This window comes from Meriones unguiculatus, chromosome 10 (genome assembly GCF_030254825.1).
Source record: "Meriones unguiculatus strain TT.TT164.6M chromosome 10, Bangor_MerUng_6.1, whole genome shotgun sequence".
NCBI lineage: Eukaryota > Metazoa > Chordata > Mammalia > Rodentia > Muridae > Meriones > Meriones unguiculatus.
Window position 1 is genome coordinate 6549543 of NC_083358.1, and position 27333 is coordinate 6576875.

At 47.4% G+C, this 27333-nt stretch overlaps 1 protein-coding gene and 1 pseudogene across 3 annotated transcripts in view; one reads left to right on the forward strand and one right to left on the reverse strand.

The window, feature by feature from the left end:
- Positions 1–263: 263 nt before the first annotated feature.
- On the reverse strand, positions 264–363 carry LOC132646139 (U6 spliceosomal RNA; annotated as a pseudogene).
- An 834-nt stretch (positions 364–1197) lies between these two features.
- Klhdc4 (kelch domain containing 4) overlaps positions 1198–27333 on the forward strand; it is a 32626-nt gene continuing 6490 nt past the window's right edge. Inside the window, exons 1-7 of one of the 3 annotated variants that reach the window (XM_021631231.2) lie at positions 1198–1379; positions 3867–3958; positions 8256–8334; positions 9564–9662; positions 15386–15522; positions 22019–22111; positions 23553–23712. In XM_021631231.2, coding sequence (XP_021486906.1) covers positions 1281–1379; positions 3867–3958; positions 8256–8334; positions 9564–9662; positions 15386–15522; positions 22019–22111; positions 23553–23712 — 759 coding nt within the window. In that variant the 5' untranslated portion in view covers positions 1198–1280. Of the gene's footprint in view, positions 1380–3866; positions 3959–8255; positions 8335–9563; positions 9663–15385; positions 15523–22018; positions 22112–23552; positions 23713–27333 lie in introns of those variants that run through there. The other 2 variants (XM_060391849.1, XM_021631232.2) reach the window with 2 other exon arrangements.

Sequence of the window (27333 nt, forward strand, 5' to 3'; positions counted from 1 at the left end):
AATACTGATTGGCTTTCCCTTGGGAGTGAGGTTGGGCTGTTGGGAGGGATGCACACTTGGAAGAGCAAGAGCGAGCTATTTTTTCTTCTTTTCTCTTTTCTTTCTTTGTTTTCTCTTGCTTTGCTTTGTTTGTTTGCTTTTCAACACAAGGTTTCTCTGTGTTGCCTGACTCTGCCTCCCCAAAGCTGGGATTAAAGCACTGCGCCTTCACTGTCCAGTCAGAAGAGCTTTCTTCATATAACAATCTCAATTTCAGCTTTGAAAAAAATATGGAATGCTTCCTGAGTTTGCGTGTTGTCCTTTACAGGGTCCATGCTAATCTCTGTATCATTCCAATGTTAGTATATCTACTGCCAAAGAGAGCACATTTCTTTTATCTTTTGACACCCTGTTTGGGGTGAAAAGTTGTTTCTGTGTATCTCTTCAGGAAAAACCACACAACACCATTGTTGTTGTTGTTGTTTTTAAAGTAAATTTTCTTCTTAAGAACTAGGTTTATCAAAAAATCTTGAGAGCTCACGCTTCCTCAGACCTTCAGTAGTGGTTGGCTGGGTCTAAGGCAGTTTCTTTAAAGGCTGTGCTCTGGCAGCGTTCCCACAGAGGAAAAAAAAAAAAGGCATTTCCTCGTCTGTGTGTTTCCTTTGCCAATATTTTGCTTGCCCTTGTCCTTACTTTGCGCCATTCCTTGATTACAGCTCAAAGATGACAGCCTCTAGGCAAAGAGCAGTTTTCACTCTGCTCTTTCAAATAGCTGCGGGCCTCTTCCATTCTGCCATTCGAGTCAAATCCTGCAGCATATTTTTTCTATCACATGCTTGTCAGACCGTCACTGGAGCGCCGCTGGCAGGGTAGATTGACATCACCAGCGGGGGGTTTCCTAATGGAAAAGCATGTCGGCCCACTGGAGCCACGTGGGCAGAAGGGCAAAGGCTTTTGTAGTGCCCGAGACAATCCTGGCGCATTTTACATGGAGTAGGGAAAGGGTCTGCCTTAATTTGGGTCAGGAATCCCTACGTACATGGAAACTTCTTTGGGGAATGAGACCTCCCACGTGCTCGGGTCTAGTTTAAGTTAGCTAGTGTATCCGGAGCGGCTACGTACTAACGTGGTCCGAGACGAACCGGCTGGCGGACCCAAAGTACTCGTGGATTCGGCTGCCCGACGGAACGCCAGAAACGGACAGGAAGTGACCTTTATTTAGCGCGCCGCTCGTTTCCGGCTGTGCAGAACTCCACTCACCCTCCTTCCGTTGTGTCCAGTGCTGCTTCAAAACCGGCGCGATGGGCAAGAAGGGAAAGAAGGAGAAGAAGGGCCGCGGCGCGGAGAAGACGGCCGCCAAGATGGAGAAGAAGGTGTCCAAGCGTTCGCGGAAGGAGGAGGTGAGTGGGGCCCGGAAGGACGGGCCATGGAGGGACGGCATGGAGTGGCCTGGGGCTGCGGGCAGGAGACCGGGAGCCGGAGTTGTGTCTCGGGTCTGTGGGTAAGGGGCCTGCGCCGAGCCCAGCGCCCTCAAACCTCCCCCTCTATCTCGGACCCCTCCGCAGCCCTGGGACTCCTCGTTTACCCGGTCGCTCTCGCTCTTTCTTGAAAGATCAGATTTGTACCGTTCGGTTCAGCTTGGTTCCCTTACTATAAAGTGAAACAGCATGGCGGAGTTTAGTGGAGGACAGCTGAAGTCGAGTGACTCCTGCTTTGTCCAAGTGTGTCCAGGTTCCAGGAATAAACCTGTAACGGTCCTGCGCTTATTATTGATTTTCAAAGGCGAGTAGATGCTCTTCCAGCAGCCTTAGGGAGTGAACCACAAGAAGTTGTTTTTGGTTTTTGTTCGTTGTTTTTTTTTTTTTTTTTTTTTTTTCTTCCTCTTTTTTTAAATTAATTCAACTTAGATCTCGGTCATAGTTGTTCGTTTTCCAGACAGAGTTTCTCTGTGTAGTCCTGGCTGTCCTGAAACTCACTCTGTAGAGCAGGCTGGCCTCGAGCTTGTAGAGATCACCTGATTATCCCAGGAACAGATGGATCAGTAGCAAACGTGGTTGCTATTGTCTTAAGTCTTTCTCACCTGGGGCAGCAGCCATGACCAAGGTTTCCTCAGTGGTCCGCCAGGCACAAGATTTCTTGGGCTCTCATACTCACAGTCTGAGAAGAGGGAGCCTCAGTTGAGGAAATGCCTCCATAACATTGGCCTGTACGGAGATGGAGAGATGGCTCAGCTGTTAAGAACAGTTGTTGCTCTTCCAGAGGATCCAGCTTTTATTCTGGGCACCCACATGGTGGCTCACAACTCTCTGGCCTTTGTGGACACCAGGCACACACATGGTGAACAGACATACATTCATGCACAACACCTACACGCATAAAATAATACATTTCAAAAAACAAAAAACAAAAACAGCTTGTAGGCAAGTCTGGGGGGGTATTGTCTTGATTTGGAATTCATATAGGAGGATCTAGCCCACTGGGTAGTCCCATACCTAGGCACATGATCCTGGGTCGTTAAGAAAGCTAGCCGAGCAAGCCACAGAAAACAAGCCAGGAAGTAGCTTTCCTCCTTGGTCTCTGCTTCATTTACTGCCCCAAGGTTTCTGCCTTGAGTTCCTGTGTTGCAGGATATTTGACTCATTGTGGACAATGAGATTGTGAACTGTAAAACACTGTTTCTTGTTTGGTGTAATTGAGCCCTATCACACACCTTTACTTCAAGAACTTTGTGTTAATTGTAAACAGGTGATTATGGTGTGGTTCAGCCATCCCTAGCACACACCTTTTAATTTAATAAAGTTAACCCTAGGTCAAGAGGTGGAGCAAGAAACCAGCTGACAGGGATTAAGGAGTAGGAGGGACTTTGAGCTGAGGCTTATTTAAGACAGCGTGGAGACAGAAAAGGCTTTTAGCTTAAGCTCTTGCTTTAGCTTAGGCTTCAGCCGTCTCAGCTTCCTGGCTTTTTGGGCTTTGAGTTAGCAAGCCTTTGGCCTTGTTTTGTGTGTTTTCCCCTTCTAGGTTGTCAGTTGAACTAGTGCGCCTTTTGGGTTTTCCCCATCTGGTCCTGAGCTGAGAAGGAAGGTCAGCTGGGTGCTTCCTTGGCCTTTCTGAGCTAGCAGGTTTTTCAAACCAACATTTGGCTCCTAAGTCTTTATTTATTAGTAAAATAGAACGGTTGGGATTTTCATTTTTGTTTAGAACAGCATTCCTGCTATAGCGTTCTTTCATGATGGAATGTAGCTGTATGATGAAATAAACCCTTTTCTCTTCAATTGTTTTTGATCACAGCAATAGAAAGCAAACTGGGACACCCTAGGAAACTCAAGGGAGTGGGCCCTGGGTGGATGTGGGAAGACTCAGTCTGAGTGCTGTCTGACATGCTTGTGAACTGAGAACTTTAATGTCCAGGTCTACTGTCACAACTGGGAAGTAGGGAGACGGCAGGTCTCCACTGAGCTGCACAATTCATGCACTGTTCTAAAGGCCTCAAGGCTGGTCTCCTGGAGCTCATATGTTTGCAAGAGGATGGGAGTGGGAGCTGAAAACCAGTAAGCAAGAGGAATCCCAGGCACGGCTATGTAGGCAGCAAAGCAGGCTGTTGGCACAAACAGGTTGTCAGAGGGCATTAAAGGCAGTATGGCTTTATAGAAAACTATTGGTTAGCAGGAGGAGCCGTACATGCATCTACACCTACAGAAAAGCTGCTATTGGTGTCACAGTGAGTTTTTCCTGAATGTGTCAAGTTGTCTGTGTTTTTAGACCCATGTTAAAACTCAGGTGTGATTGGATCTCAGTTCTGTCAGACCAATGGGACAAAAGCTGGCTGCACTTTTCACTGTGAGGCAGGTTAGACAGAGTCTCACGTGTAGCTACATTTGTATCCTTAGGAAGACCTGGAGGCCCTCATAGCCCACTTCCAGTCCCTGGACGCCAAAAAGACCCAGGTCACAGAGACTCCGTGTTCTCCACCTTCCCCGCGGTAAGTGAACACGCTTTGTTTCGTGTGTGTGTGTGTGTGTGTGTGTGTGTGTGTGTGTGTAGTTCTGGCTGTTCTGGAACTCTCTGTAGACATGGCTGGCCTCAAACTCCAAGATTTGCCTTTCTCTACCTCCTGAGTGCTGAGTTAAAGGTGTTCATCACCCTGTCCAGCTTTGTTTCCTTTTCTCTAAATTATAAGACTGTCTTGGCATTTGGGACATAGTTTCCTTAAGTGGTATGACTCCTTTTCTTCTGAAGACTGGCTATCACCCCCCTCTACAGAGGCATGGAGGGGTGTTTTCTCAGCATTCTGCCCCTGCCACAGCTTGTGACAAAGACATGGCCCCAGTGAGCTTCCATTTGGTTCTCAGGTGTGTTAAGAATGTCAGATAGAGACTGAAGAGCACCACAGCTGTTTGCTGTTCTTAATGCTTTTAAGTTCACATGTGCAAAGCTTATTAAACACAAGCTCTAGATTTGTCATTCTAAGTGAATATATAATTTATGAGAAAGATCTCAGGGCTTTTGTAGAATTCATACACTTGTAAAATGGGCTGAATGAACAATTTGGGTTGCCATCTGGCAGCTTCCTCCAGCTTCCAACATTGAATTCCTTTTTAATTTTTGATTTATGACCCTCTAATACTTGCCTGTGCTGTTTAGCCGATGCTTGGAATCATCAGGAAAGGGCCAGTGCCCTCCTGGACTGTCATTTGGGGTGGGGAAACTGTGTAATAAGCTGTGTTGTTTAGGGAGGGGAAGTGTGAAGGCCTCTCTGCCTTTAGGCCCACTGTGTTTAGCTAAGAAATGAGTGTTTCATTTTTCCCAGACTGGGATTAAATTTGTCTCACCATTACTTGCCTGAATGGAAGTAATGGGCTCTTTGGGATGTGATAGTTAGGTGCAGGGATGGTTCCTGAGCTGGAGTCCCTTTGAAACATGGGTGTCACCCCTCTAAGGTGTGGGAGAAGTCAGTGTTGAGCCCTGCCATGAAGTGCATAGTGGTAAATTCTGCTAGGACTGGCTTTTACTTTTCAGTTTTGTGCCATCTGGACCCATGTGATTGTTGAAGCAAATCCGAACCCTTCACTCCGATGAATTCACTCTAAGTATAGGTGATTTGTCTTCACTCTAAATGTGGATTATTTTTTTTCTGATGATGATTTGGAACTTTTTCTAAAGCAGTATTGCCCTAAATTTAGGTGTAATGTCAGGGTATACTTTAAAATGCCTACAGAGAATACTGGAAGGGAACGGAGGCAGAACTAAGGTAACGGATGAGTTTACATCGTCCTGGATGACTAAAATATTTGCTGACTCCACCTTTCAGATCTGTTTAAAACCATACTAGTCAGCCTTTCTGTCGCTGTGACAAAATATCTGAGAGCCAGAAAAGGGTTACCAGAGCTCATGGTTCTGTTCCTTTTGGAAAGGCAGAAGCAAAAGGTGTGAGGGAGCAAAGCTGCTTATCTCAAGAAGGCAGGGAACAAGAACAAGACAAAAGAAGGCTTCAGGAAAGGTGTATCTTCAGATGTCTGTCCCTGTGACTGACTTCTCCAGCAGTGGCTAATGTGTTGACCTCTTCCTGATCCATTCAAGTCTCAGTAGCGTTGCCTGCTGGGGAGCAGGCCTTCAGCCCCTGAGTCTTTGGGACATTTTATTTCCAAAACATAGCAAGAATGCAGGTCCAGCTGTAGGTAAAGGCTAATGGCAGAGCAGGACCTTGCCCTGGGTGTGGCTGGTGCTTATTGCTCAGGACCAGGCAGGGGCTCTTTCCAGGGTGTGCTGGGTAATCTCAGGAAATTTACATGCTCAACAAGGAGATTTGGAGTGACAGGAGTTTGGAATACTGTTCTTTATATTATTATTTAACTTATTCTTTGACTATGTCATACATGCATGCAATTCTGATAATGCCCCGACATCCCTAAACTTATACATGTGACATAAATGTGTCATTTTAGCCCTTTTCCCTTGAAGTCAGTGGGATTGCTTATGTTTAGAGTGATAGGCTGTGCAGCTTCACCATGTCTCTGTCTCCATGGGGGACTGACACACTGTTCCCTGCTAAGAACCAGCTTGCTCTTGTCACTGCATCTGCCTCTCTAGATTTCTCTTACAGAGAGTAGTGTGGCGCTTGTGTTTGGGAACAGGCTTTTTTCCCTCAGTGTGTCCCAGAAACTCATCCGTAGCATAGATTGAGAGCCCATTCCTTCCGAGGACTGCCTTGTCCACATGTCCTCTGTGCTGCACTTGGCTGGTCCACACACCTGTAGCATCCGGGGCTGTTCTGCACTTGGCAGTTGTGAACAGTGCTATGATGAGTCCAGCCTGCAGTAGACATTATCCATGTCCTAATTCTGGATCTCGCTTTTGAGGGACTGTTAACTGTGTTCCATGCCCCTGCCTCTATTTATTTATTTACTTATTTATTTTGTAAGCTAACAACCTTTTTTTTCCCTTTATTTACACTTTACTCACTTTGTTCCTCCCCCCCCGTGGTTCCCTCCCTCCTCCCTTTTTTTTTTAGTTTTTAAAGACAGGGTCTCATGTAAGTCAAGCTGTGTTCAAACTTGTTGCATAGCTACATAGCAAAGGTTGACTTTGAACTACTGGTCCCCCTGCCTCCACCACATGTGGGGATTACAGTTATATATCCAGTTAATGTGGTGCTAGGGATTGAACTCAGTCCTGTGCATATGAAACAAACACTCTCTCAACTGAGCTACATCTCCAGCTCCATGGCTGCATTTTCAATGTTGGTTTCTTCAGCTGAAGAATTTCTCACAGTGAGGAATGGTCTGTGTACAGTAAATCCTCAAGAGAAGAATAGAGGGTTCCAATTCCTCAGATACAACCTGACCGTGAACCCCATTTTTCTTCTGAGAGGGTCCCTCTGGAGTGAGTGTTGTGGTACACCCTGGTATGTCGCAGTCCGGGATCTGAGAGCTCGGTTTCGGCGGGGCTGCTCCTCTGGTCACTGCGTCTGCTCCAGCTTTCCAGTCCAACAGCAGGCTGATACACTCCCCACAGCTGCTCTGTTACCCTGTGACTAAGTAGAGTGTCACATACTAAAACGCTTCAGTAGTGACCTTGGTGGACTTTTTGTTATTTATTTATGTGAGTGTATGTGCACACACATCTGTCACTGTGCACACATAGAGGTCATAGGAGAGTTTGTGGGTGTCAGTTCTCCCCTACCATGTGGGTACCAGGATTGAACTCAGGTCACCAGGTTGAGCTGGAAGAGCCTTTACCCACTGAACCATCTCACTAACTATCGTTCCCAAGCCACTCCTCATTCCATGGTGGGCGACCATGACCAGTGGCCTGAGAGGGAGAGGGAGGCTGGCTGGGGGTGTGGGGAGAGGGCTGTGTAGGAGACTTCCTATGAGAACCAGATTTCTCCGGAGGCAGGCGTCACTGAGCAGCTCATTTAGTTAAGAAGAACAAAGGCTATTTAAACTTTGGGGAGTGGGTAGAGGTGTATGGATGAGTGTCCATCATTGGCCAGGGCTAAGATGCCGAAAATGCCTTATTCGCATGAAGAGGAATTCCAGCTGCTTGCTGGGCATGACCTTATAAGGAGAGAGGAAGTTGAGTCGAAAACCTGGTTGCTAGGCTACTTAACCTCCCTGTGGGGGGAGGGGGGGATGTGGTGAAGGCTCTGTGTGCAGTACATGCAGGCCCAAGAGGGGGGAGTCCTGCCTCTGCTGGTCTCAGAACGAGATTTTGGGGGATGTGTATGCCTTGACCTCACTCCAGGCCAGCTCAGCTCCCCCAGCCTCACATTTAACCTTGAACTTGGTAGAGCTTTGATTGTGATTTCATTATATGTATATGTGCATGAACATGAGCGTATAGGTATATGTGTGAGTGTGTATACACACATACATATGAATTTATTACTTTTTGAGATAGGGTTTATAGCCCACATTAGCATGGAATTTATTCTCTTGTCCCAGCCTCCAAAGTGTTGGGATTACAGGCGTGAGCCACCAGACCTGGCTTTGTTTGTGATTTGAAAGGATGAACTAGAGTTTTCCAGGACAGGTCAGGAAGTTACATGTCAGGTCAGGTCACATGTAGTTAGCGGTCACATGTCTTCTGCCTGCTGTTCTCACTTGGTTCTAAGGGATGGTGCCTAGTTGCAGGGCTCTCCTTCTTGGTGTTGGGCTGCAGGTGACGGGGTGGTTCTTGGTCCTGTCCTGAGGGGTTGTAGGGAAGGGAAGGGGAGTGTGTGGGCAGTTTGGTATCATGTTCTCTGACATTTCTCCTCTGTGGCTTTTGTCTTGTAGGTTAAATGCCTCCCTGTCTGCTCACCCTGAGAAAGATGAATTAATCCTTTTCGGAGGTGAATATTTCAATGGCCAAAAAGTAAAGTATATGTTTTTCTTTTTTTTTTTTCAACTTTCAAGGGTTCATTTGAAGTAAATTTAAATTGGTGGTATAAATGTGCCTCAGTCTTGTCACTTCCATTTCATACCCTCCACATTCTAAGTGTCAGGCCTGACGTGGGGTGTGTTTGGCTAGTTGCCAGGATTTCTTAAAAACTGGCAGCAGGGTCCTGGTCTCTTCTAGCCATCAGAACCTGGCTCTCCTGGGCTGAATGTGTGCACAGAACCCTCTCTGAGTTGTTTTGGCTCTGCCTTGTGATGATGCTGGGAATTATTCTGAGCCCTGTGCATGCTGGGAGTGCACTCTGGATAGTGTGCTTTCACCCACCCCAGCCTTCGGAGGTGTTTTGAATAGAGAACATGTTAGTGAAATTATGGGGCCAGAGAGCACCGTGTTTGGGAGTGTGGAAGGAAAGCAGTTGAAAGTGTGGCCTCCTTTCTTGGCCTGTGACAAGCTCCAAGTTGTATTTCACTTGTCCAGCTTGTTCTCTATATTCTCATGCACTTAAAACCTGGCTTAAATTCAGAGAGTGAGCGGTTTTGCTGTGTAGCAGTAGCTCTTGGGGCCTGAGGAACCAATTGGCACAATGACATGTGGTTTATAACTTGTAAGGGTTTTGTTTGTGAGCTTTGGGTTAAGATTGGGAAAGGGTACCGAGACAGCCTTTGTGTTTGTCGTGTCAGAATGTTGTTCTGAGACATGACAGTGCTTTTTAAGAAACAGGTGGTGAGGCTGGGTGTGGTGGTACACACTTTTAATCCCAGCACTTCGGAGGCAGAGGCTGGTGGATCTCTGTGCATTCAAGGCCGCCCTGGTCTACATTGCAAGTCCAGGACAGCCAAGGCACAGAAAAACCCTGTCTAAAAAAGAAAAAGAAACAAGTGTTGTGTTAGCTGACAGCCCAGCCACAGGCTGAGGCTGTGTTCTCAGTCTATGTTGAGGTGGACTGGGCTGAGGGGGGCTTTGGTGGGTTAGGCATGTGCAGTGCATCTTCCGTTTAATATATTTACTTGTTCATAAGTTCATCGAGACTGAAGACTGGCAAGTTGGGAGCACCAGTCGTCCTCCCAGACAGTTTCAGGCTTACACATGGCCTGTCTGCACTGGTATGGACTAGTTTACAACTTCCTGGAGAGCATGCTTCCTGCTGTTGTCACCTGGCTACCTGCATGACCTTTGTGGCATGATGATTCACTTCCTTCCTGCAGACCTTCATGTATAATGAACTGTACATCTACAGTATCAGGAAGGACACCTGGACAAAAGTTGACATTCCTGGCCCACCTCCAAGGCGCTGTGCTCATCAGGTAATACCAAAGCTGTCACAGAGTCATGTAGAGATGAGAGGCCGTCTCCTGCCTCCCTGCTACATCCTTCTTGGTCTTGGAGATAGGATCTGACTCTGTGGCCCAGTCTAGTCTTGGACTCATGTCATCCCCCTCCCTTAAGCCTTCTTCTGCAGGCTGGAATGAGAGGCTGGAGCTGCAAGCCTGGGTTCTGCCATCTTCCCTGGATTCCTTACTGAGTTTTCTTGCACTCGGCTCTTCACCAGAGAAGGAGGAGCCCCTGCTACAAATGTGCTTGTTGAATGCAGCGCTGTGTGTTAGACACAGCGTGAAGCAGTGCCTGTTTGGGTTAGAGCATCCTGTGTGCTCCAGGGCTGGGCGGGTGCTGACCACAGCAGAGATGAAGTGTTCAGGAATGGGTCAGGTGGCGGAGGGAAGGGAATTGTGTTGGCTAAATTGTATGCTTTTAGCAAATATGAGGAGAGTGTGTGAGAGCCTTCCTCTCAGGAAAGCTGTTCCCAGTGTCCCTGAGCTCTGTAGTTCCTCCTTGTCCAACACCAACAGTTTGCTTTCCTTTCCTGGGAGGCAGGTGGGTGTGGATGCTGGGGACAGCTCTTGTGTGTTGACTCTGGAGCTCACTGAGGCTTGACGTCAAGAAAAGGGGAGTGAAGTCTGTCTGCCTGTTCACTTGATACTGACCAGGACGCACTTGGAGCAGAGTTTTTCATAAGTTAGGGTCACCTGGAAAGAGGGAACCTCAGCTGGGGAATTGCCTCCATTAGATTGTCCCGTAGACACATCTGTGGGGCATTTTCTTGATTAATGATTGATGCGGGAGAGCTAAAATCACTGTGGCTGGTGTTGGTTCTGTGTCATGTAGGAGAGCAAGCTGGGCAAGCAGTGGGGAGAAAGGCAGTAAGCAGCATTCCTCCATAGCTTTTGCTTTGGTTCCTTCCTCCACGCTCCTGCCCTGGCTGCCCTCAGTGATGTATAGTAGAAAGTGCGAGCTAGAGTAAACCCTTTCCTCTCCAAGTCTTTTTGCTCTGTGTTTTAGCACAGCAAGAGAATGCAGACTACAGTGCCCAGGAAGGGTTAGAAGGACGAGTTACTATTGGTTGGAAAGACAGCTGTGTGTGGCAGTGAGCTGTGGATGGGAAGATTAGTGCACGCTGTGATTGTCTGAGAGGGCACCTCCTTTGCTGGGCACCCTTGGGTGCTGGGCTGCAGCAGTGAGGCACTTTTGGTCTGTGCCTTGTTTGGTCTGAGGGTGCCTGGCTTGGGTAGGGCTTGGGCTCCCTCAGCAGAAGGGTGAGGCTGACATCAGAAACTGTTGTATTGTGTTTTGGTGGTGCTGGGATGAAATGGGATACAGAGTGTTACACAGACTGGCTGTTTGTGCCAATGGTCTCTTTTACTTTTTGGACACTTATGGTTTTCCTGTGTTCCAGTGCAGGGACAAGGGAACCCAAACACCTGGTAGCGCATAGCCTGGTGAGGCATGTTGGTGGGACTGTCCTTGCCTAGCACCTTATGTGGGTGTGTACCAGCCCTCACCTGGTTGTGTGGCCATGTTCTGCTTGACCTAGAGGGAAGGTGGTTCAGTTCACATGGTTTTCTGGGGGGACTGCTGCACAGGTGCGGTGTATATGTTTTCAAGTGTTTTTTTGGTTTGTTTCCAACCAAGTGCAGCAGTGAGGGCACAGGTGAAGCTGCCTGAGGTCCTTGAGTGACAGTGACAGGGGAAGTGGCCTGCAGCCAGTCCAGCCCGAGGACTCCTTGTCTCTTGAGAGTGGTTGTCCTGAGGTAAACAGCAGCCTCAGCCTGTGCTCTGATTCCAGCTTTGGCCTGACCTGGGAGGCTGCTGTCGGAATCGTGTTAGTGCTTGGACTACACTCAGCAGCAGCTGCTGTGTGACCCAGCACTAGGGAGGCACCACTGCATATGGGTGCTGTGGAGAGCAGAGTTTGACCTCTGGTGACCTCCTCCTTATTGAACCTGGCACTTGGTGATTGCCTGTTTAGTCTGGATGTAGGTTCTAGGGGATCTTGCTCATGTCCTCGAAAAAGAAACTCCTTTGAAGCTGTTAAGGAATGGTTTTCTGAATGCCTCTTAGCAGTTTCAAAAGCGCCCTGAAAGGTGGTAGAGAAGTCCCATGGGGTTGAACATCTTAGCATTAAATCCCCAGTGGAAAACTGGCTCCTTGGGTTCCTATGTTATTTTTTGTTTTGTTTTTCAATTTTTTTCGACTGTGAATTCATAGGTTGTTGTTTTTTTTTTTTCTTTTCTAATTGTATATGTATTTTTCAAAGGACTGCTTTGTCCCTGACTGATATTAGAACACCTCCACCAACAAGGTGTCTTTTTGCGCATTGCCAGGGGTGTGTGTGTGTATGTATTTAACTTTTTTTAACTTATATTTCATGTGCACTGGTGTTCTGCTTACATGTTTGTCTGTGTGAGGGTGTCAGATCCTCTGGAACTGGAGTTACAGAGAGTTGTGAGTAGCCGTGTGGGTGCTGGGAATTGAACCTGGGTCCTCTGGAAGAGAAGCTAGTGCACTTATTGCTGAGCCGTCTCTAGCTCTGAATATGTGTTTTTGTTGTTGTTTTTATTGTTAGTTTTTTCGAGACAGGGTTTCTCTGTGTAGCCCTGGCTGTCCTGGACTTGCTTTGTAGACCAGGGTAGCCTCAAACTCACAGAGATCCCCCTGCTTCTGGTTTCCTGAGTGTTAGGACTGCAGGTATGTTCCACTGTGTTTGGCTCAAATATATATTTTTTAACTATTTTTTTTTTACTTCATTTATTATGTGTGATAATTTTTATTTATTTTTTGTTTTGTTCCTTAAAACGGTTTTTTTGTGTAACCCTAGCTGTCCTGGAAGTTGCTCTGTAGGCCAAGCTGGCCTCAAATCCAGAGATCCACCTGTCTCTGCCTCCCAGGTGCTGGTTTAAAAGTGTTCGCCACCACTACCTGTGCGTGTTTAGCATGGCACTCATCTGGAGGTCTGCGGACAGTGTGTGAGGAGTCGTTTCTCTCCCTTTCGCATGTGGCTTCCAGAGATGGCTCAGGTCATCGGGCTCTGTGGCAGGTTACCTGCTGCGCCATCACACTAGATGCTACTTTTTCTTTTCAGTGATCTCAGTACTTGGTGGTTTTCTTTGTTCCCCTCTTTCCAGCTCCTTTGGTGGAGGCTTACCACCTCCATTCTTACCAGAGGCTTTTAAGTCTGCAAATCCCCTCTAGATAATGGCTACCGCTCTGTCCTGCATACTTGGTGTACGGAGCATTGGAGTGAATCTAGAGCATTCTGATGGACTTAGATGTTGTTTGTCCTATGAGTTACAGAATTTAGCAGGTATTTGATCTACAAATATTTCAGAATTTTTTTCCAGGTACCTTTTTGTTGTTTGAGTCTCATTCTTTTACAAGGAAGCCTTCATGATTCAAACTATGAGGGTTACCGTGTGGTCCTGTGATCTCTTGGTGATCTGTGCCCTCCAGCTGCATTGCCTGACTGTGTTCAGTTCTTTCATGACCTCACTGCTGCATCCCAGGTGACCTGTGTTCTGGTGTTTCTGGCCTGCAGTTACTGGAGCCCTTCCTTCTTGGGGCTTAGGTTTAGATGATGGATCCTAACATCCTGTCCAGCCTCGTTAGTGACTGTTTAAAGAACCTTCCTTAAGAACTGTGCCGTCGGGGCTGGAGAGGTGGCTCAGTGGCTAAGAGCACTGGCTGTTCTTCCAGAAGACATGGGTTTGATTCCCAGCATCCACATGTGGCCCACTTCCCTCCCTGAGAGTGTCTGTCGTGAGGAGGACTTTGTGTGAGCATGGGGCTCACAATGGAGGGGTACTTACTGGAGAAAATGGTTTCCAAGAAACGTGTCCATCCCCACTTCCTAGAGGCCATTTCCAGTTGACTATAAAACCAGCGAAGTGCATGCATCAGGGATGGGCTGTACAGAAGGTGAGACCAAGGAACCTCACAGGCTGCCACTCTGTTCTGTCTTTGGCTGAGAGAGGTGGACCTGGGCCTGGCAGTGCTTTGCTGCATGTATAGACCTTGGTCTTGCTCTGGTCCTGGTAAGAGTCTCACAGCCTGCCTTGCCTAGCTTGCATCTCAGATTGCAGGTCTGAGGAAAGAGCCCAGGGCTAAGTAGCTGGCAGGTTGGTTCTTTTCTTTTTGAGACAGGCACTCGCTGTATAGCCTTGACTCTTGAACTCTTGGAGAGAGATCCGTCTTCCTCTGCTTCTCTGATGTTGGGATTAAAGGTGTGCGGCACTGCCCTGGCAGTAGAGGGTCTGTTTGCACAGATACTACCACAGTCCTGGGGCTCTGCACCCGGAGTCTTCAAGGGAGCCCACCCCCTGGCCTTGGCACTGTAGCCTATTCATCCTTTTGGTTGGCAACCTCTGAACAGTGGTGGAAGCACCAGCTTCAGCTAATACTCTGGGGCTGAGGGGCTAGTGCGGCATTGCTCTGGTCTTCTTGGGTCCTCAGGGGCTGGGCTAGTTGGAGCAGTAAACACTTCATGCAGGGGAAACCCGAAGGCCCTACCTTCACTGCTTTTGTCAACCTTTTCTAGTCTGCTGTAGACAACTCAGTGCGATATTAGAGTAGTTTATTCTTCACAGGCTGGGAGGCAAAGAGCCTAGTGTCCAGTACCAGCGTCTTAGTGATGTATACTACATTGTGGGCAGGTGTGCACATCTGCCACCTCAGCATTCAAGAGGTGGAGGTAGGAGGATCAGAAACTCGGCAATCCGGGGATGCATAATGAGTTTGAGGCTAGCCTGGGCTACATGAGGCTTTGTTTTATTTTTAAAAAGTTAATTTTGCAGAAAATGTGTAGACAAACAGCAATCCTTACCTTTAGATCTTTAAAAATAAACATTAATGTTCTACAAAACTTCATGCTGTGTTCATGCTCTTTTGCGAAGTAGTTTTAGATGTGTAGTAGATGCCTAGAAATGGGTTAAGTGGACAGAAACGGACTAGGGAAATGGCTCTCTTGTTGCGTAAGTGTGAGGACCCAAAGTAGGATTCCAGCATCCATGTAAAAACGTGGGCATGTTTGCACCTGTAACCCCAGTGTTGCCAGGGGTAGAGACGGGAGGATGGCCGGAGCTCGCTCCACCAGCCTAACTCCAGGTTCAGACAGAGACCTTGTGTTACGGAGAATAAGGGAGAGAGTGATAGAACCCGGTGCTCAGCACCCTCCTCCCACCTCTGCCCCCACAGGCAGGTGCAACCCCCTGATGTGTGCCTCATACACTCAAGTACATGTGCATACACCCTGCACACATACACCCTTGTGCATGTATCTTACAGTCACATAAACTTCACATACACGTCCACGTACCACACATTCACACATGTGCATACAACTCACATGTGTTTACTCCTCACACTCTCATACATGCAGGCACCTCACATACACCTGTTCATAACCAAACAGTAAACACTGCTAAAACGATTTGTGATTATTTAATAAACAAAAATGATTTTTGCTCATTGACAACCTATGTGAAGTTGTTGTAACTGCTCGTTTATTAGGACAGTATGTTGTCTGAATGTAAGTAGATGTTTATCTCGAAGTTTAGGGAAACCTCTCAGGGTTACAGCAGGAGACAATGGCCGAGGGAGTCCCTGAGATTCTGGGTGGTTGGTGCTGACGCTGTGGCCATGCTGGGGCCAGCTGTGCTATCTGTGATTCACCTAATCTGTTTGCTTTATTTAACAGGCTGTGGTGGTACCTCAGGGTGGTGGGCAGCTGTGGATCTTCGGTGGGGAATTTGCATCTCCCGACGGCGAGCAGTTCTACCATTACAAGGACCTCTGGGTCCTGCACTTGGCCACCAAGACCTGGGAACAGATTCGGTAAGATTCTGGGTAAGAGCCTGAGCCGGGGCCTCAGGTTATATTCCTGATTTGGTTTGAGTTGTGGGTGGGACAAGGAGGCTGCAGGGCGCTGCCCTGAATGGTGGGAAAAGGGCTTTAGTGGAAGCGTTTGGGGTGCTGAGCAGTGAGCAGTGTGTTGGGCCTGAGTCACCCTCTTGGTGCAGCTTCCCCAGGATTCAGCCTGCTGCAAGTAAAGCTGATCCTGATAGAGTTCTGTCATGTTAGGACCAGGAGATGCCCTGTGTAGATAGATGGAGATGCAAATGGCAGAGCTGGTCAGAGGAGGGAGGAGTCTTCAGGGCTCTCAGGAAAGCCAGGCTTGCAGTGCTGATGTTTGAGTCTCATCTCTGCTGTGTACCACTGTTTCTGTCTTACTGTGTCTGAATGAGAATTGCTACAGAGAGGGGCCTGGCGGAATGGCCAGTTGCCAGCAGACTTACTGACTTCTTCCTCTTTGGGTGCTGCCAAGCCCTGTTGGCAGAGATGTGCATTGCCACAGTGTAAGGTGCTGTCCTTTCTCCTAATAAAGCAGTAAACCAGAATTAGGCAGGGACCAGGACTCTCACTGGGAGGGTTTGGCTGTTGCTGGAGAGAATGTTTAGGTGCCTTTATCTCCTGATTCTCTTGCCTCCACCTTCTGAATGCTGACTTTATAGTCACATGCTGCTGCATGTGGCTTAGTTGCTCTTCTTAACCCCTCAGTTTCAGCTGCAGACCCTTTCACGGCAGGTGAAAGGGTGTTTATTTATGTGCTTTACTGCTCCCCCCGCCCCAAGTCACTGTTGGAAGAGCCTCTGCTGATAGATTCAGGCTTAGTGTGGCCTCTGGCATTATCAGGGGGAGTGTACTGCTGCAGACCCAGCAGGATGTGCTTTGAGTCATTTGCCTCATAACCAGATGTAATGGGTGCCTTCAAGTTATTCTTGGCCCCCTTTGGAAGCCCAAAATGAAATGTGTGTTGATACATACACAGACAAGTCAAATGTCCACCATACCTCTCTTCCCCCAATATTTATAAGACTCTTCCTACTGAGATTAGCAAAACCAGTCTCCTTGAGCCAGCTGTATAGCATAAACCCTGCTTCCTTGCTTATCTGTATGTAATAACCTCACCTCCTCGATCAGCTGTGTGCGGTAGAAGGTGGGGTATTTCTAGCCCCTTAAAACAAAACCACTCCACTCTCCAGTCACCCAGTCTTCAGTTTGAATTTGCTTCTTGTGGGTGTGGGTGGAATTCTGAAGTACCATGATGTCTTAGTGTTTTATTACTAAGACACCGTGAAGAGACACCATGATCACAGCAACTGTTATAAAGGATACCATTTAATTGGGGCTGGCTTACTGTTTCAGAGTTTTAGTGTATTATCATCCTGGCAGGAAGCATGGCAGCATGCAGGCAGACATAGTGCTGGAGGAGATGAGGGTTCTACATCTTGATCAGAAGGGTTTAGGGTTAGGGCAGGAGGCAGCTGAAATTCCACACTGGGTGGCGCTTAAGCCTAGGAGACCTCAAAGCCCACCCCCAGAGTGACACTTACACTTACTCTTACAAGGCCATACCTACTCCAGCTTGGCCACAACTCCTAATAGTGCCGCTCCCCATGGGCCAAGCATTCAAACACATGAGTCTGTGGGGCCAACCCTATTCGAGCCCCATGTGGCCTTCTTTGTCTGGCTGTATTAACTCAACTTGAGGTTTTCAAATTCACCAGGTTGTAGTGTGTACCATTGTTTTATTCCACAGACCAGTGATTCATTCTTTGTTGATGGGCGTTTGAGTTATTTGTACATTTTCATATGCATTAATGTCTTCAGTAGATAATCAAGAAAAATTAGTGTAAAAGTGTGTGTGGCCTGAGTGTGCTATTTGTCTCTCCTGATTGAGGAGGGAGCCAGTATTTAGCCTGTACTTGGGCCAAGATAACCACTTATTACCTAGAGAGGAAGCATGCTTAGGCCCATGTGGAGGGAGCGAGAGCTGGCTGAAACCATTCCATGCAGTGATTATGGAGTCTCAGAGTCCTGGTGTTGCATGGTTTTTCCTGAGAAGTCTGTTTCTTTCCTCTGTATAGAGGGCAACAACAGGCTGGATATTCTAAGTCTAGCCTGGATAACCGGTCCAATTATTGAAATTACTTCAGGAGTGTTAACACCAGTTATACCACCAAGGAGTTGTCCTTTATAGCAGCTTGCGTCTAAAGACCTTGTTCCCAGGAAGGGAGGCCCTTTGACCCTTTTTACTTGGCCAAGTGGGCTGTGTGCCTGAAGACCTCTCTACCTCTTGGTTCTGTAGCAGGGTAAGGTTTTCTGAAGCGTGGTGCCTGAATCTGGCACAAAGAGAAGTCAAATGTGGACCCATACTGTGCCAGTGAGTACTCAGAAGGAACAAGGCCCATGTGGGTAAAGTGTGACTGCTTTGAAGGAAAGCTAAAAGGATGATCGGACCTGACCATGATTTCCTTGAGGCTGACAGTGAGGTATGGTGGGAAGTCTGCATGCTGAGGGCTAGGCTGTGCTGGACTCTGGTGGAAGAGAAGATTTGCTGCCATTCTGTGACCACAGCACGGGAGCAGGGAGTGTTCTGTTCATTGATGGGCCCCATGACCTTGAACTCAGAATTGCAGTAGAGTTCGGCCCTTTGCTCAGCTTGGCATGGCCTTGGACGGTGCGTACTACATAGTGTTGTCAGTGTGAACTTGGATGTAGCTCCGAGCACTAGTGTGGAATGCTTGGCTCTTCACTCCAAGCCCGCTCTGGTGTCTGATGCATGGACACTCTGAATATCTCACAGCGGTCAGGTGGTGGAGTTGGTGATGCTGGCTGGCAGCACGCCCTGTGGGGATGCCATTCGCGAACAGCCCAGAAGAGCTAAGAGCCCACAGCATTGCGTGTGTGTCTTTGTGCTATACATAGGCTTCTGGATGAGTGGGGCAGGCTAATATTTTTTTTTAATTCCATATTTAGGATTGACGGCAGTTGAAAATCCTATTGGAGGTTGGAATATAAATGGGCTCTTGGGAGGGTAGCTTTATTTTTCTAGAGGGGAATGTGGAATCTTTTTATAGCCCCCCTCCCTTTTTATTTTTAGTTACAAAACAGTGGCACGTCACTGATGCACTCACTGTGATGATGTCACAAGTGAGTTGAGTCCTTGGATCTGCTCAGGCAGAGCAGGTCCTGATAGGAGGTCGCTGTTCAGGAAGCTGTTAGGGGCCTGGCCTAAGCCTCCCTGGTTCTGGGGTCACAGGTAGCCAGCTCGCCAGTGGCCTCGCCTTCTGCCACCGGGCGGCTCCGGGGATGCCGGCTCTCTCCCATGTGCGTTCTGCAGTGGGATGCTGTGCGAGTGCGCTGCCGCACGTGCACAGTGAGCACTTCTCCACACCGCACACGGCGCCTTCTCCATGGCAGCTCCTTGGGAACTCTCCTTGCGGAGCTTGGCATCTGGACAGAACATGGCTGTGCTGTCCACTCGCCCTGGGATGTGGCGCAGGCTTTCCCAATGTGCACATTCGAGGACCCCGCCGGTCCAGAGGGTCCTCTTGGTCTCAGGAAGCCTGCATGCTGTGTGATTCTGTGCCCCAGACTGTCTCTTCTCAGCCTGGAAACTGATGTTTGTTTTTAATCATGAATTTTGGCACTAGAACATGCTTACTGAATTACAAGTAATACACAGCAAGAAAAAGGCAAAGAAATTGGTTGACAAATTATGTATACTCCAGTCTGGTAAGGTTTTCTCCGCTAAGGGTGGAGGAGACTTGACTGTGAAGCTGCCCTTTCTGCTGGAGTAGAAGGGTCATGAGGTTAGACCACCCAAAAAGGCACCTGAAGGTGGACTCTAGCATATAGTGCCGAGGAGAAGGGATTGAGCTTCTGGTTGACTTTATGTAGACAAGTGTGCTGGCCATCCTGAGTGGCATTAACAGGGTGTTGGTAATGTGGAGGGTTAGTGGAGCAATGAGAAGTTGAGCTAGGTGAGACCCCAGCAGCACCCTGTGGTGTGCCTTGAATGCTGCATCTGAGTGCTCGTGAAGGGTGGGTCTGGGCAGGGTCCTTTCAGTGTTGAGATTCTGTGCAGATGCATTTGGTAGGAGTCTTGCTATCTGTGTTGTTGTTGTTTTGCTTTGTTTACATCTTACTTGTTTTGTGGGGGTCAGGAATGGGGATTCAGGTGCCTGTGGAAGCCAAAAGAGGGTTTCAGATGCTCAAGGTGCTGAAGTGATGGATAGTTGTGAGCCACCCCGTGTTGGTGCTAGAAACTGAACTCTGATCTAGAAAAGCAACAAATGCTTTTAATTTCTGAGCTATCTCTCCAGCCCCCAGTTTTTGGGATTTTTACATAAACCCCTGTTTGTGAAATTTTTACATTCCACTTGGGAGCAGTGGGAGGGCCTGGGGAGGATACATGCACAGAGGGCCTGGGTCACCCAATTCCCAAGTAGGAGGGGAGGAGCTTAACCCTTGAGGGACTCTAAAAGCTGACTGCAGTGAACCTTGCTATCCATGCTGTGGCCTTCCTCTGCTAGCCAGTGCCTCTTTTGCCATGACAGGTGCTCCTCCCTGCCTCCCTCTCACCCCACGCTCCTCTCTTTCTTCCCTCTTTCCACTTAACACAGTGAGTGATATGTGTTCACTGGAGAAAGCTTGGGGAATGCAGAAGACAGACAGTAATAAAACTGCTCAAAACCCCGGATTAGAATCTTATATAATGTGTTTTGTAACTTGCCGTTGTCTTTCATTCTTATGAACATTTTTCTATGACATGAAATATTTTTTTTAATGCTGCCTGATAGAATAAAGTGGAATTTCCACTTCTGCTTGCTCCTATCATTTGTCTGGGGTGTGTGTGTGTGTGTGTGTGTGTGTGTGTGTGTGTGTGTGTGTTAGTTACAGTATAATATGTGTGGAGGCTAGAGGTCAACATTTGTTGTCTTCCTTAATGCTCTCTCTGAACCTGGTGCTCACCAATTAGTGAGGTGCCTGGCCAACCAGCCCCAGGAGCTGCTTGTCTCCAACCTGGCATTGGGATTACAAGTGCACAGCTCCATGCTGAGCTTTTTTTTTTTTTTTTAGCAGTGCTCAGAGCCCCTCCTTTAAAATAAAACAAAATTAATATCTATACTATAATATACATCTTACTATGTATCCTAGATTGGCCTTGAACTCAGAGATCTGCCTGTGAGAATATGTATATATGTGTATGTGTGTGTGTGTGTGTGTGTGTGTGTGTGTGTGTATGAAAAATTTTTTTCCCTGCCTCCCAGGTGCTAAGATTAAAGGTGTGCCACTGTACCCAGTTTCCTTCTGGTTTCTCTGTGTAGCCTTGGCTGTCCTGGACGCACTTTGTGGACAGACCAGGCTGGCCTTGAACTCAGAGCAACCCACCTGCCTCTGCCTCCCTGAGCTCTGGGATTAAAAGCATGGGCCATACCCAGCTTCCTTTATTTATTTATGTTTTTAAAGATTGGTTTATTTATTACATATACAGTGTTCTGCCTACATGTACACCTTTATGTCAGAAGAAGGCATTTATTATATATAACCAGATCTCATTATAGATGATTGTGAGCCACCATGTGGTTGCTGGAAATTGAACTCAGGACCTTTGGAAGAGCAACCAGTGCTCTTAACTGCTGAGCCATCTCTCTAGCCCCCTTTATATTTTTTTAAGTTCCTTATTTGACAGAATCCACCCTATTATATTTTACCTAAAAAATATTTATTCCAAGTCAGAGATTGAGTCTGCTCTTCTGGAAATCTTTTTTGTCTGGGAACTGTACCCAGGGTCTCATGCATGCTTGGGAATTATTTTTGCCCTCCAGAATTCCTGGATCACTGGGCAGGATTGTCAGGCTGATTCTGGTAACTTAAAGAGATAATGAAGGGAACTTACTAAGAGCACTGAAAATGGAAATCATAGGCTGAAAATGCAGCTCAGTGGTCAAGAGTGCAGGCTGCTCTTCCAGAGGACCAGTGTTTAAATCCCAGCACCCACGTGGCAGCTCTCTGTAACTCTCTGTAACTCCAGTTCTCAGGGAATCCCATGTTCTTTTCTGGCTTCTGAGTGTACCAGGCACCTACATGTATACATATGAGCTAAACACACACATAAAATACAAATATTTTTTAAAAAACCAATGGATAAACCTGTTTAAAAAACCTACAGAAGCTGGATGCTGGTGGTGATGCCTATAAATAATCCCAGAAAGCCATAAGGATAGTTAACAGTTAAAAAGCAAATTGCTTAAAGTCAGAACCCAGACTCAATGGGTGAAAAAAAAAATATGAAAGTAATTTGATGGTAAAGAATGAAGCTGTGTAAGCACTAGTATTTGGGAAGCAGGGGCAGGCGGGTCTCTGAGTTCGAGGTCAGGGCTACACAGAGAAACCCTGTCTAGAAAAACAAAACAAAAACCCAAACACAGAAATATCTAATTTAATATTTTTTTGTTTTGTTTTTAACTCCTCTTCATTTTAGATCAACTGGGGGGCCTTCAGGTCGGAGTGGACATCGGATGGTAGCCTGGAAGCGACAGTTAATTCTTTTTGGTGGCTTCCATGAAAGCACAAGGTTGGTACAGCAGATTGGGCCTCTTCTGAAGCACAGGGCAGAGGTTGCATGGGCCAAACATTCTGATCATGCACAGAACCCCTGTCTGCTCACTAACTTCCTGGACACACAGCTTGGCAGCTACAGTGTGTGCCAGACACATGAAGTATCGAGGAAGTTATGGGTTTGTCCTTACATTAAGTCAGCACCTACTTTATGCATGGTTGAGTGTGAAACCAGCACAGTCCTTCCCTCTTAGAGACCTGTAGATTTCTGATCACAGTTTCACAGTGGGCTTTGTCTTTTTGTTTGACAGTCATTGTAAAATTAGAACTTTTTCAAAACTTAGTTATTTAAGACTCTTCAGGGGGCTGCAGAGCTGGCTCACAGCTGCCTGAGAATGAGCCCCTTGTATGCTCACACAGACATATACACATGAATGGACTAAGTCTTTGTTCAAGCACAAACTATTTAGAAAGCAGTTAGGCACACAGACAAAGTGACATCCCTACAGTGAATGCAGTCACCTGACATCTGCATTAAATTAGCTTGATGTTTAAATACACCACTCTGAATTTCCTTTTTTTTTTTTTCTTTTTTGAATTTCCTTTGAGACAGTTCTTTATTTTCAGTTTAGAGCAGACTCCTTTTTTTCCTGAAAGTTTTAGTTTGAAACCTGAGAAAACTGGATTATAGGAAGTCTTTTGGAAACATGGAGTCTCCCATCCTTCTTGTGCTCTTCGAAAGAGCTTGTGGGTTTGAGGGGCAGCCAGCCGTCCCCATAGCTTCTTAGCATTTCTCTAGGGCAGAAGAGGCAGACAGCCTTTTGCCAGGTCTTCCACTATCGTCTTCAGGGCTCACAGTGGCTTTAAAGCCCCTGGCTTGGATTATTCACATGTACTGTGTGGGGTAATGGTTGTTCCAACCTGCATATGCTGGGCTTTGTGGACATTTAGGTCTTCTTCACAGCTGAGGGGGCGGTGTCTGTTCTGTAACAACCACCCCAGAATGGGGAGCCTCCCTGTTTTGTTTTCAAGACCCCTCTGCGCTGAGTGCTTTGGTGCCTGAGTCCCTGGCTCTATGTGGAGCCTCCGTGTCCTGCTTGGGTGATGGGTGCGAAGGTTCTGTCCCTGTACTGTGCTGTGTGAGGTGCTCTGCTCTGCCTATTCTTGCTCAGTTCTTACCAGAACTGAGTTTCCAATCTTGCAGTCAGTCAGACTCACTGTCAGTCTCTAGCTGATGTGAAGAAGATAGCAGTTGTCACCGGGTTAGGAGATGGACAGCTTTCACAGCACACTACCCTGTGACTGTGGCTGGAGCCGATTTGGATTTTTTTGTAGATTCAGGATCGGCAGCCCTTGGTTTGGATTTAGGCTTGAAGCAGATGACTGGGTGAAACAAAAGGTTGCCTTCCTGTCTTTCTCGGTCACCTCTGTGGTGACCTATGTCCTCTCTCTCCCAGGGACTACATCTACTACAGTGATGTGTACACCTTCAGTCTGGATACCTTACTGTGGAGCAAGCTGTCCCCATCAGGCTCTGGGCCCACGCCCAGGTCAGGCTGCCTGATGGCTGTCACCCCCCAGGGCAGCATAGCCGTCTATGGGGGCTACTCAAAGCAGGTAAGGGGCACTGCTGGGAAGTAAGAGGAGCTTCTGCCTCCTGCTCATCAGTTTGTTCATGATGGAGGCTTCCTGTGAGATGTGAGCAGCCTTGCCCTGAGCTGTAAGCTGCAGTGGCACAGTTCTGCTCCTCTGTAAAATACAGACATGTTTTATTTGTATGTTCCTTTGAGTCAAGGTTTCTCTGTGTATCCTTGGCGGCCCTGGAACTCACTCTGTAGACCAGGCTAGCCTCAAACTCAAAGAGATCCTCCTGCCTCTGCTTCTTGAGTGCTGGGATTAAAGGTGTGCCCCACCACTGCCTGGCCATAGATGGATGCTTGTGTGTGTGTGTGTGTGTGTGTGTGTGTGTGTGTGTGTGTGTATAGGCCAGAGGTTAATATCAGGCATCTTTCTTAGTTCCTTTCTACCACATTGTTTTGAGACGGGCCTCTCATGGAACATAGAGCTTGCCAGTCGATCGTGCTTCTTCTGTCTCCAGTGCTGGGACTGTAGATACCGTCTCCAAGCCCTGCCTGCTTTTATGTGTGTGCTGGGGTTGCCAGCTTAGGTCATGTCATGCCAGCTTCCCAGGAGTACTGCTGCGTGAGCAGTCTGTCTTTACACTGGAGTTGTTCTAACGACTGCAGTGTTCCCCTCCCTGTATTTGCAGACAGTGCTGCGGCAGTACTCAGGAGTCTCCTGCTGGCTTATGGCGTGCCTGTGTCTGCAGGTGCTGGCTACCCACTTGCCCTGCGCTTCATTGGTGCTTTGCCAGTCCTGACATTGCCATAAATTAGAGATAGAAATTCTGTCTTATTTTTTTCTTTAAAATCCTTTATGTTCCAAAAATTCTCAAATACAGAGTTACCTGAGTTTTTTATTGAACACCTGCATGCCCCAGAGAGTCTCCATTTCTGTTTTAGCATATTTGTTTGATTATATGTGCTTACACAGCTGTGCCCCTGTCTTGTCATTCATCTTTTGTGTAGTTCAAAGTAAAGTGCAGGGTTATCCCAGTGTGTGAGTGAGTCTGTATGCATATGCACTTGTGTGTGCATGTGTGTGAGTGTGGGGGGGTCAGGTAGAGGTCAGTGTTGACTGTCATATGACAATCAGTGAACACACCCAGCTGTCGCACTCATCAGTGTAACCGTTCTTCCTTGCGGGCCCCCACATAGTTCTTTCTTCCTTATTAACTCTTGTATTCTACAACTTTCAGTTCATTGCCTTTTTCCCCCCTAATTTAAGAATATCTTTCTTTATTGTTTTGGCAGTTTCATCCATGTTTTCATTGAATCTAGACTATATCCAATCAGGCTTTTTCAGATACCTACCCTATTCTCCCAGATGTCTCCCAACATGCCCCTCCACCTTAGTGCACAACCCCCCACCCAAAACAGGGTTTCTCTGTATAACTGCCCTGGCTCTCCTGGAACTTGATTTGTAGACCAGGCTGGCTTCAAACTCTGAGATCTGCCTGCATCTGCCTCCCAAGAATGCTCTCCCTTTTTGTGTTTTTAACCCACTGAGTCCAACTAGCACAGCCTGCTAGAATGGTGATAAGCTTTGTTGGCTTGATATTATGCAGGCCCTATGCAAGTGACCATAGCTGCTCTGATATCTTCTTCTGCCCAGAGGTAGTCTAGAATATGGCTGTTGGCTTTCAGACAAAGAACAGAGGGACTCCAAGATCAATCAGAGGTTCTGTTTCTCTCAGGAATGGCCAGAGGGATCAGGGTGAGACCTGTGAGCTAGGCAAGGCTCCTAGTCTCCCCCAGAAGTGGAAATGATTTTTCCAATGGATGTTAAAGTTATCTCTTAAATGAGATTTTCAGTATCAGGTGATTCCAGAGTGTTACAACTCTTTGGCTAAGCCACTATATTAACAGCAGGTGTGCAGGAGAAAGCCTGTGCCTGATCCACTTGCAGCCTAAACAGGCCTGGTGATGCTTAGGCAGGTCTGGTGAGGTACCAGCAGGCAGGCACTTCACTGGTGGTAATGCCAGGAGTTCAGCAGCAAATTTCCACAGAGGAAGGGAGCCCTCCCTCCCCTAGAATAAATGATGAATCTCAAGCAGCCATGATGGAAAGCTGATGGTATCACTCAGCACACTTATTTGGGTTTTTGTGAAATCAGGGATTTATAAATCTTGGGCAGTAGGAGGGATTTCAAGGGTAACTGTATTTGATTCACTGGGACTAGAGGTGCTGGGGTACTTGTCGCGGTATAGAACCTCGTTTCCATGCAGTAGCTTGGTCCCATCACAAGAAGGAGAACATTGTACCTAATTATTCTATGGGGAATCTCCAGGTACAACTGAAGGTCATTTGCTGAAAGCTAAGCTCTCCTTCGCATAGGGTAGTGTATTTCTAGGAATCTCCAGGTGCTTGCTAAGCAAGTTTCTTATCAGGGAAGAGTCCAGTCTGTCATCTCCTCCAGGGATATGTGATGCTCCTGAGAGGTTTTAAGGTTCAGGTACAGAGGGCACTCAGAGGCTATCTGGAAATGCCAGACTTTGACCCTAACCAAAAGAGCCCCACACTCTTAGTTTCATGAGTGTTAATGGCTGTGTTATTAAAGACACCTTTTCAAAGCACTCCTCCCCATTCTCCAGTCCTTAGATTCTGCCCCTCTTCAGTGATGTTCCGTGAGCCTTAGGAGGTGGGGGGTTGATCTCAGTGTCCCATTTAGGGCAGAGCACTCAACAGCTGCTTATTCTCAGCACTTTAACTAGTTGAGTCTCTCTGTGTTTATTGTCGCCCAGTGCAGAGAGAAGGCTCTGTAACCAAGGGCCGCATTAATCTGAAGGTAGAAACATAAATATTTAGAAGGCAGATTGGCAATGTGTCCAGTTAGCAGGACGATAGTGGTAGGTTTCTACCGTAGGGCCTGTGACCGCCTTAGCCGTGGGCCTGTGACCAAGTTTACAGCACCAGGCATGGATTCCCTCCTGTGGAGCAAGCCTTAGTGGTTAGTTAAATAACTTTAATGCCACTCTCTCAGCAATGGGCACATCTTGCCTGGACAGGTCAGTATTAGAGCGTTCAGGGCTCACCTCTTGGTGATATCACTGATGACCTGACGCCACGAAAGCTAGCCACTCAGGGGTTAGTCTTTCAAGACAAGCTTGAAGTGGAGTGAGCAGCAGGGCTCTGTTGCGCTGGTTTTTAAACTCTATTTTATTTGGGGTATTTAAGCCTCCACCTCCCTTCCACCAACCTCTTAACTCTAGGTAAGAAAGACAAGTTTAGAGGGGAGAGGGGTTGTAGACCTCTTTACTTCTCCCAGCTGTTTAGGGCTGGTGGGTTCTTTTGGGGCTATACCAATCTTTGTCAGTAGCAAATGAAGCAAGCAGCAGTCTCTTCCAAGCTGCTGCTCTGAGACTTTTCTCTCTGCCTGTCTCCTCCAGGCTGCTGCACTCTTAATCTCTGGTCTCTCCAAACTGCCACACCTCCTCTTTCTAGGCTCTTGTATTTATTTCCCTTAGAGTCCTAGACCATGCCCCTCTCCATACTGCACAAGGCAGGTCGTTATCAGCTGGCCCCTAAGGAGGCGATTATCAGCTGTGGTCAAACTAAAGCCCAGTCTAAAACCCCACACTTGAGATGAAAATGAAAACATATTTACATAACATAACT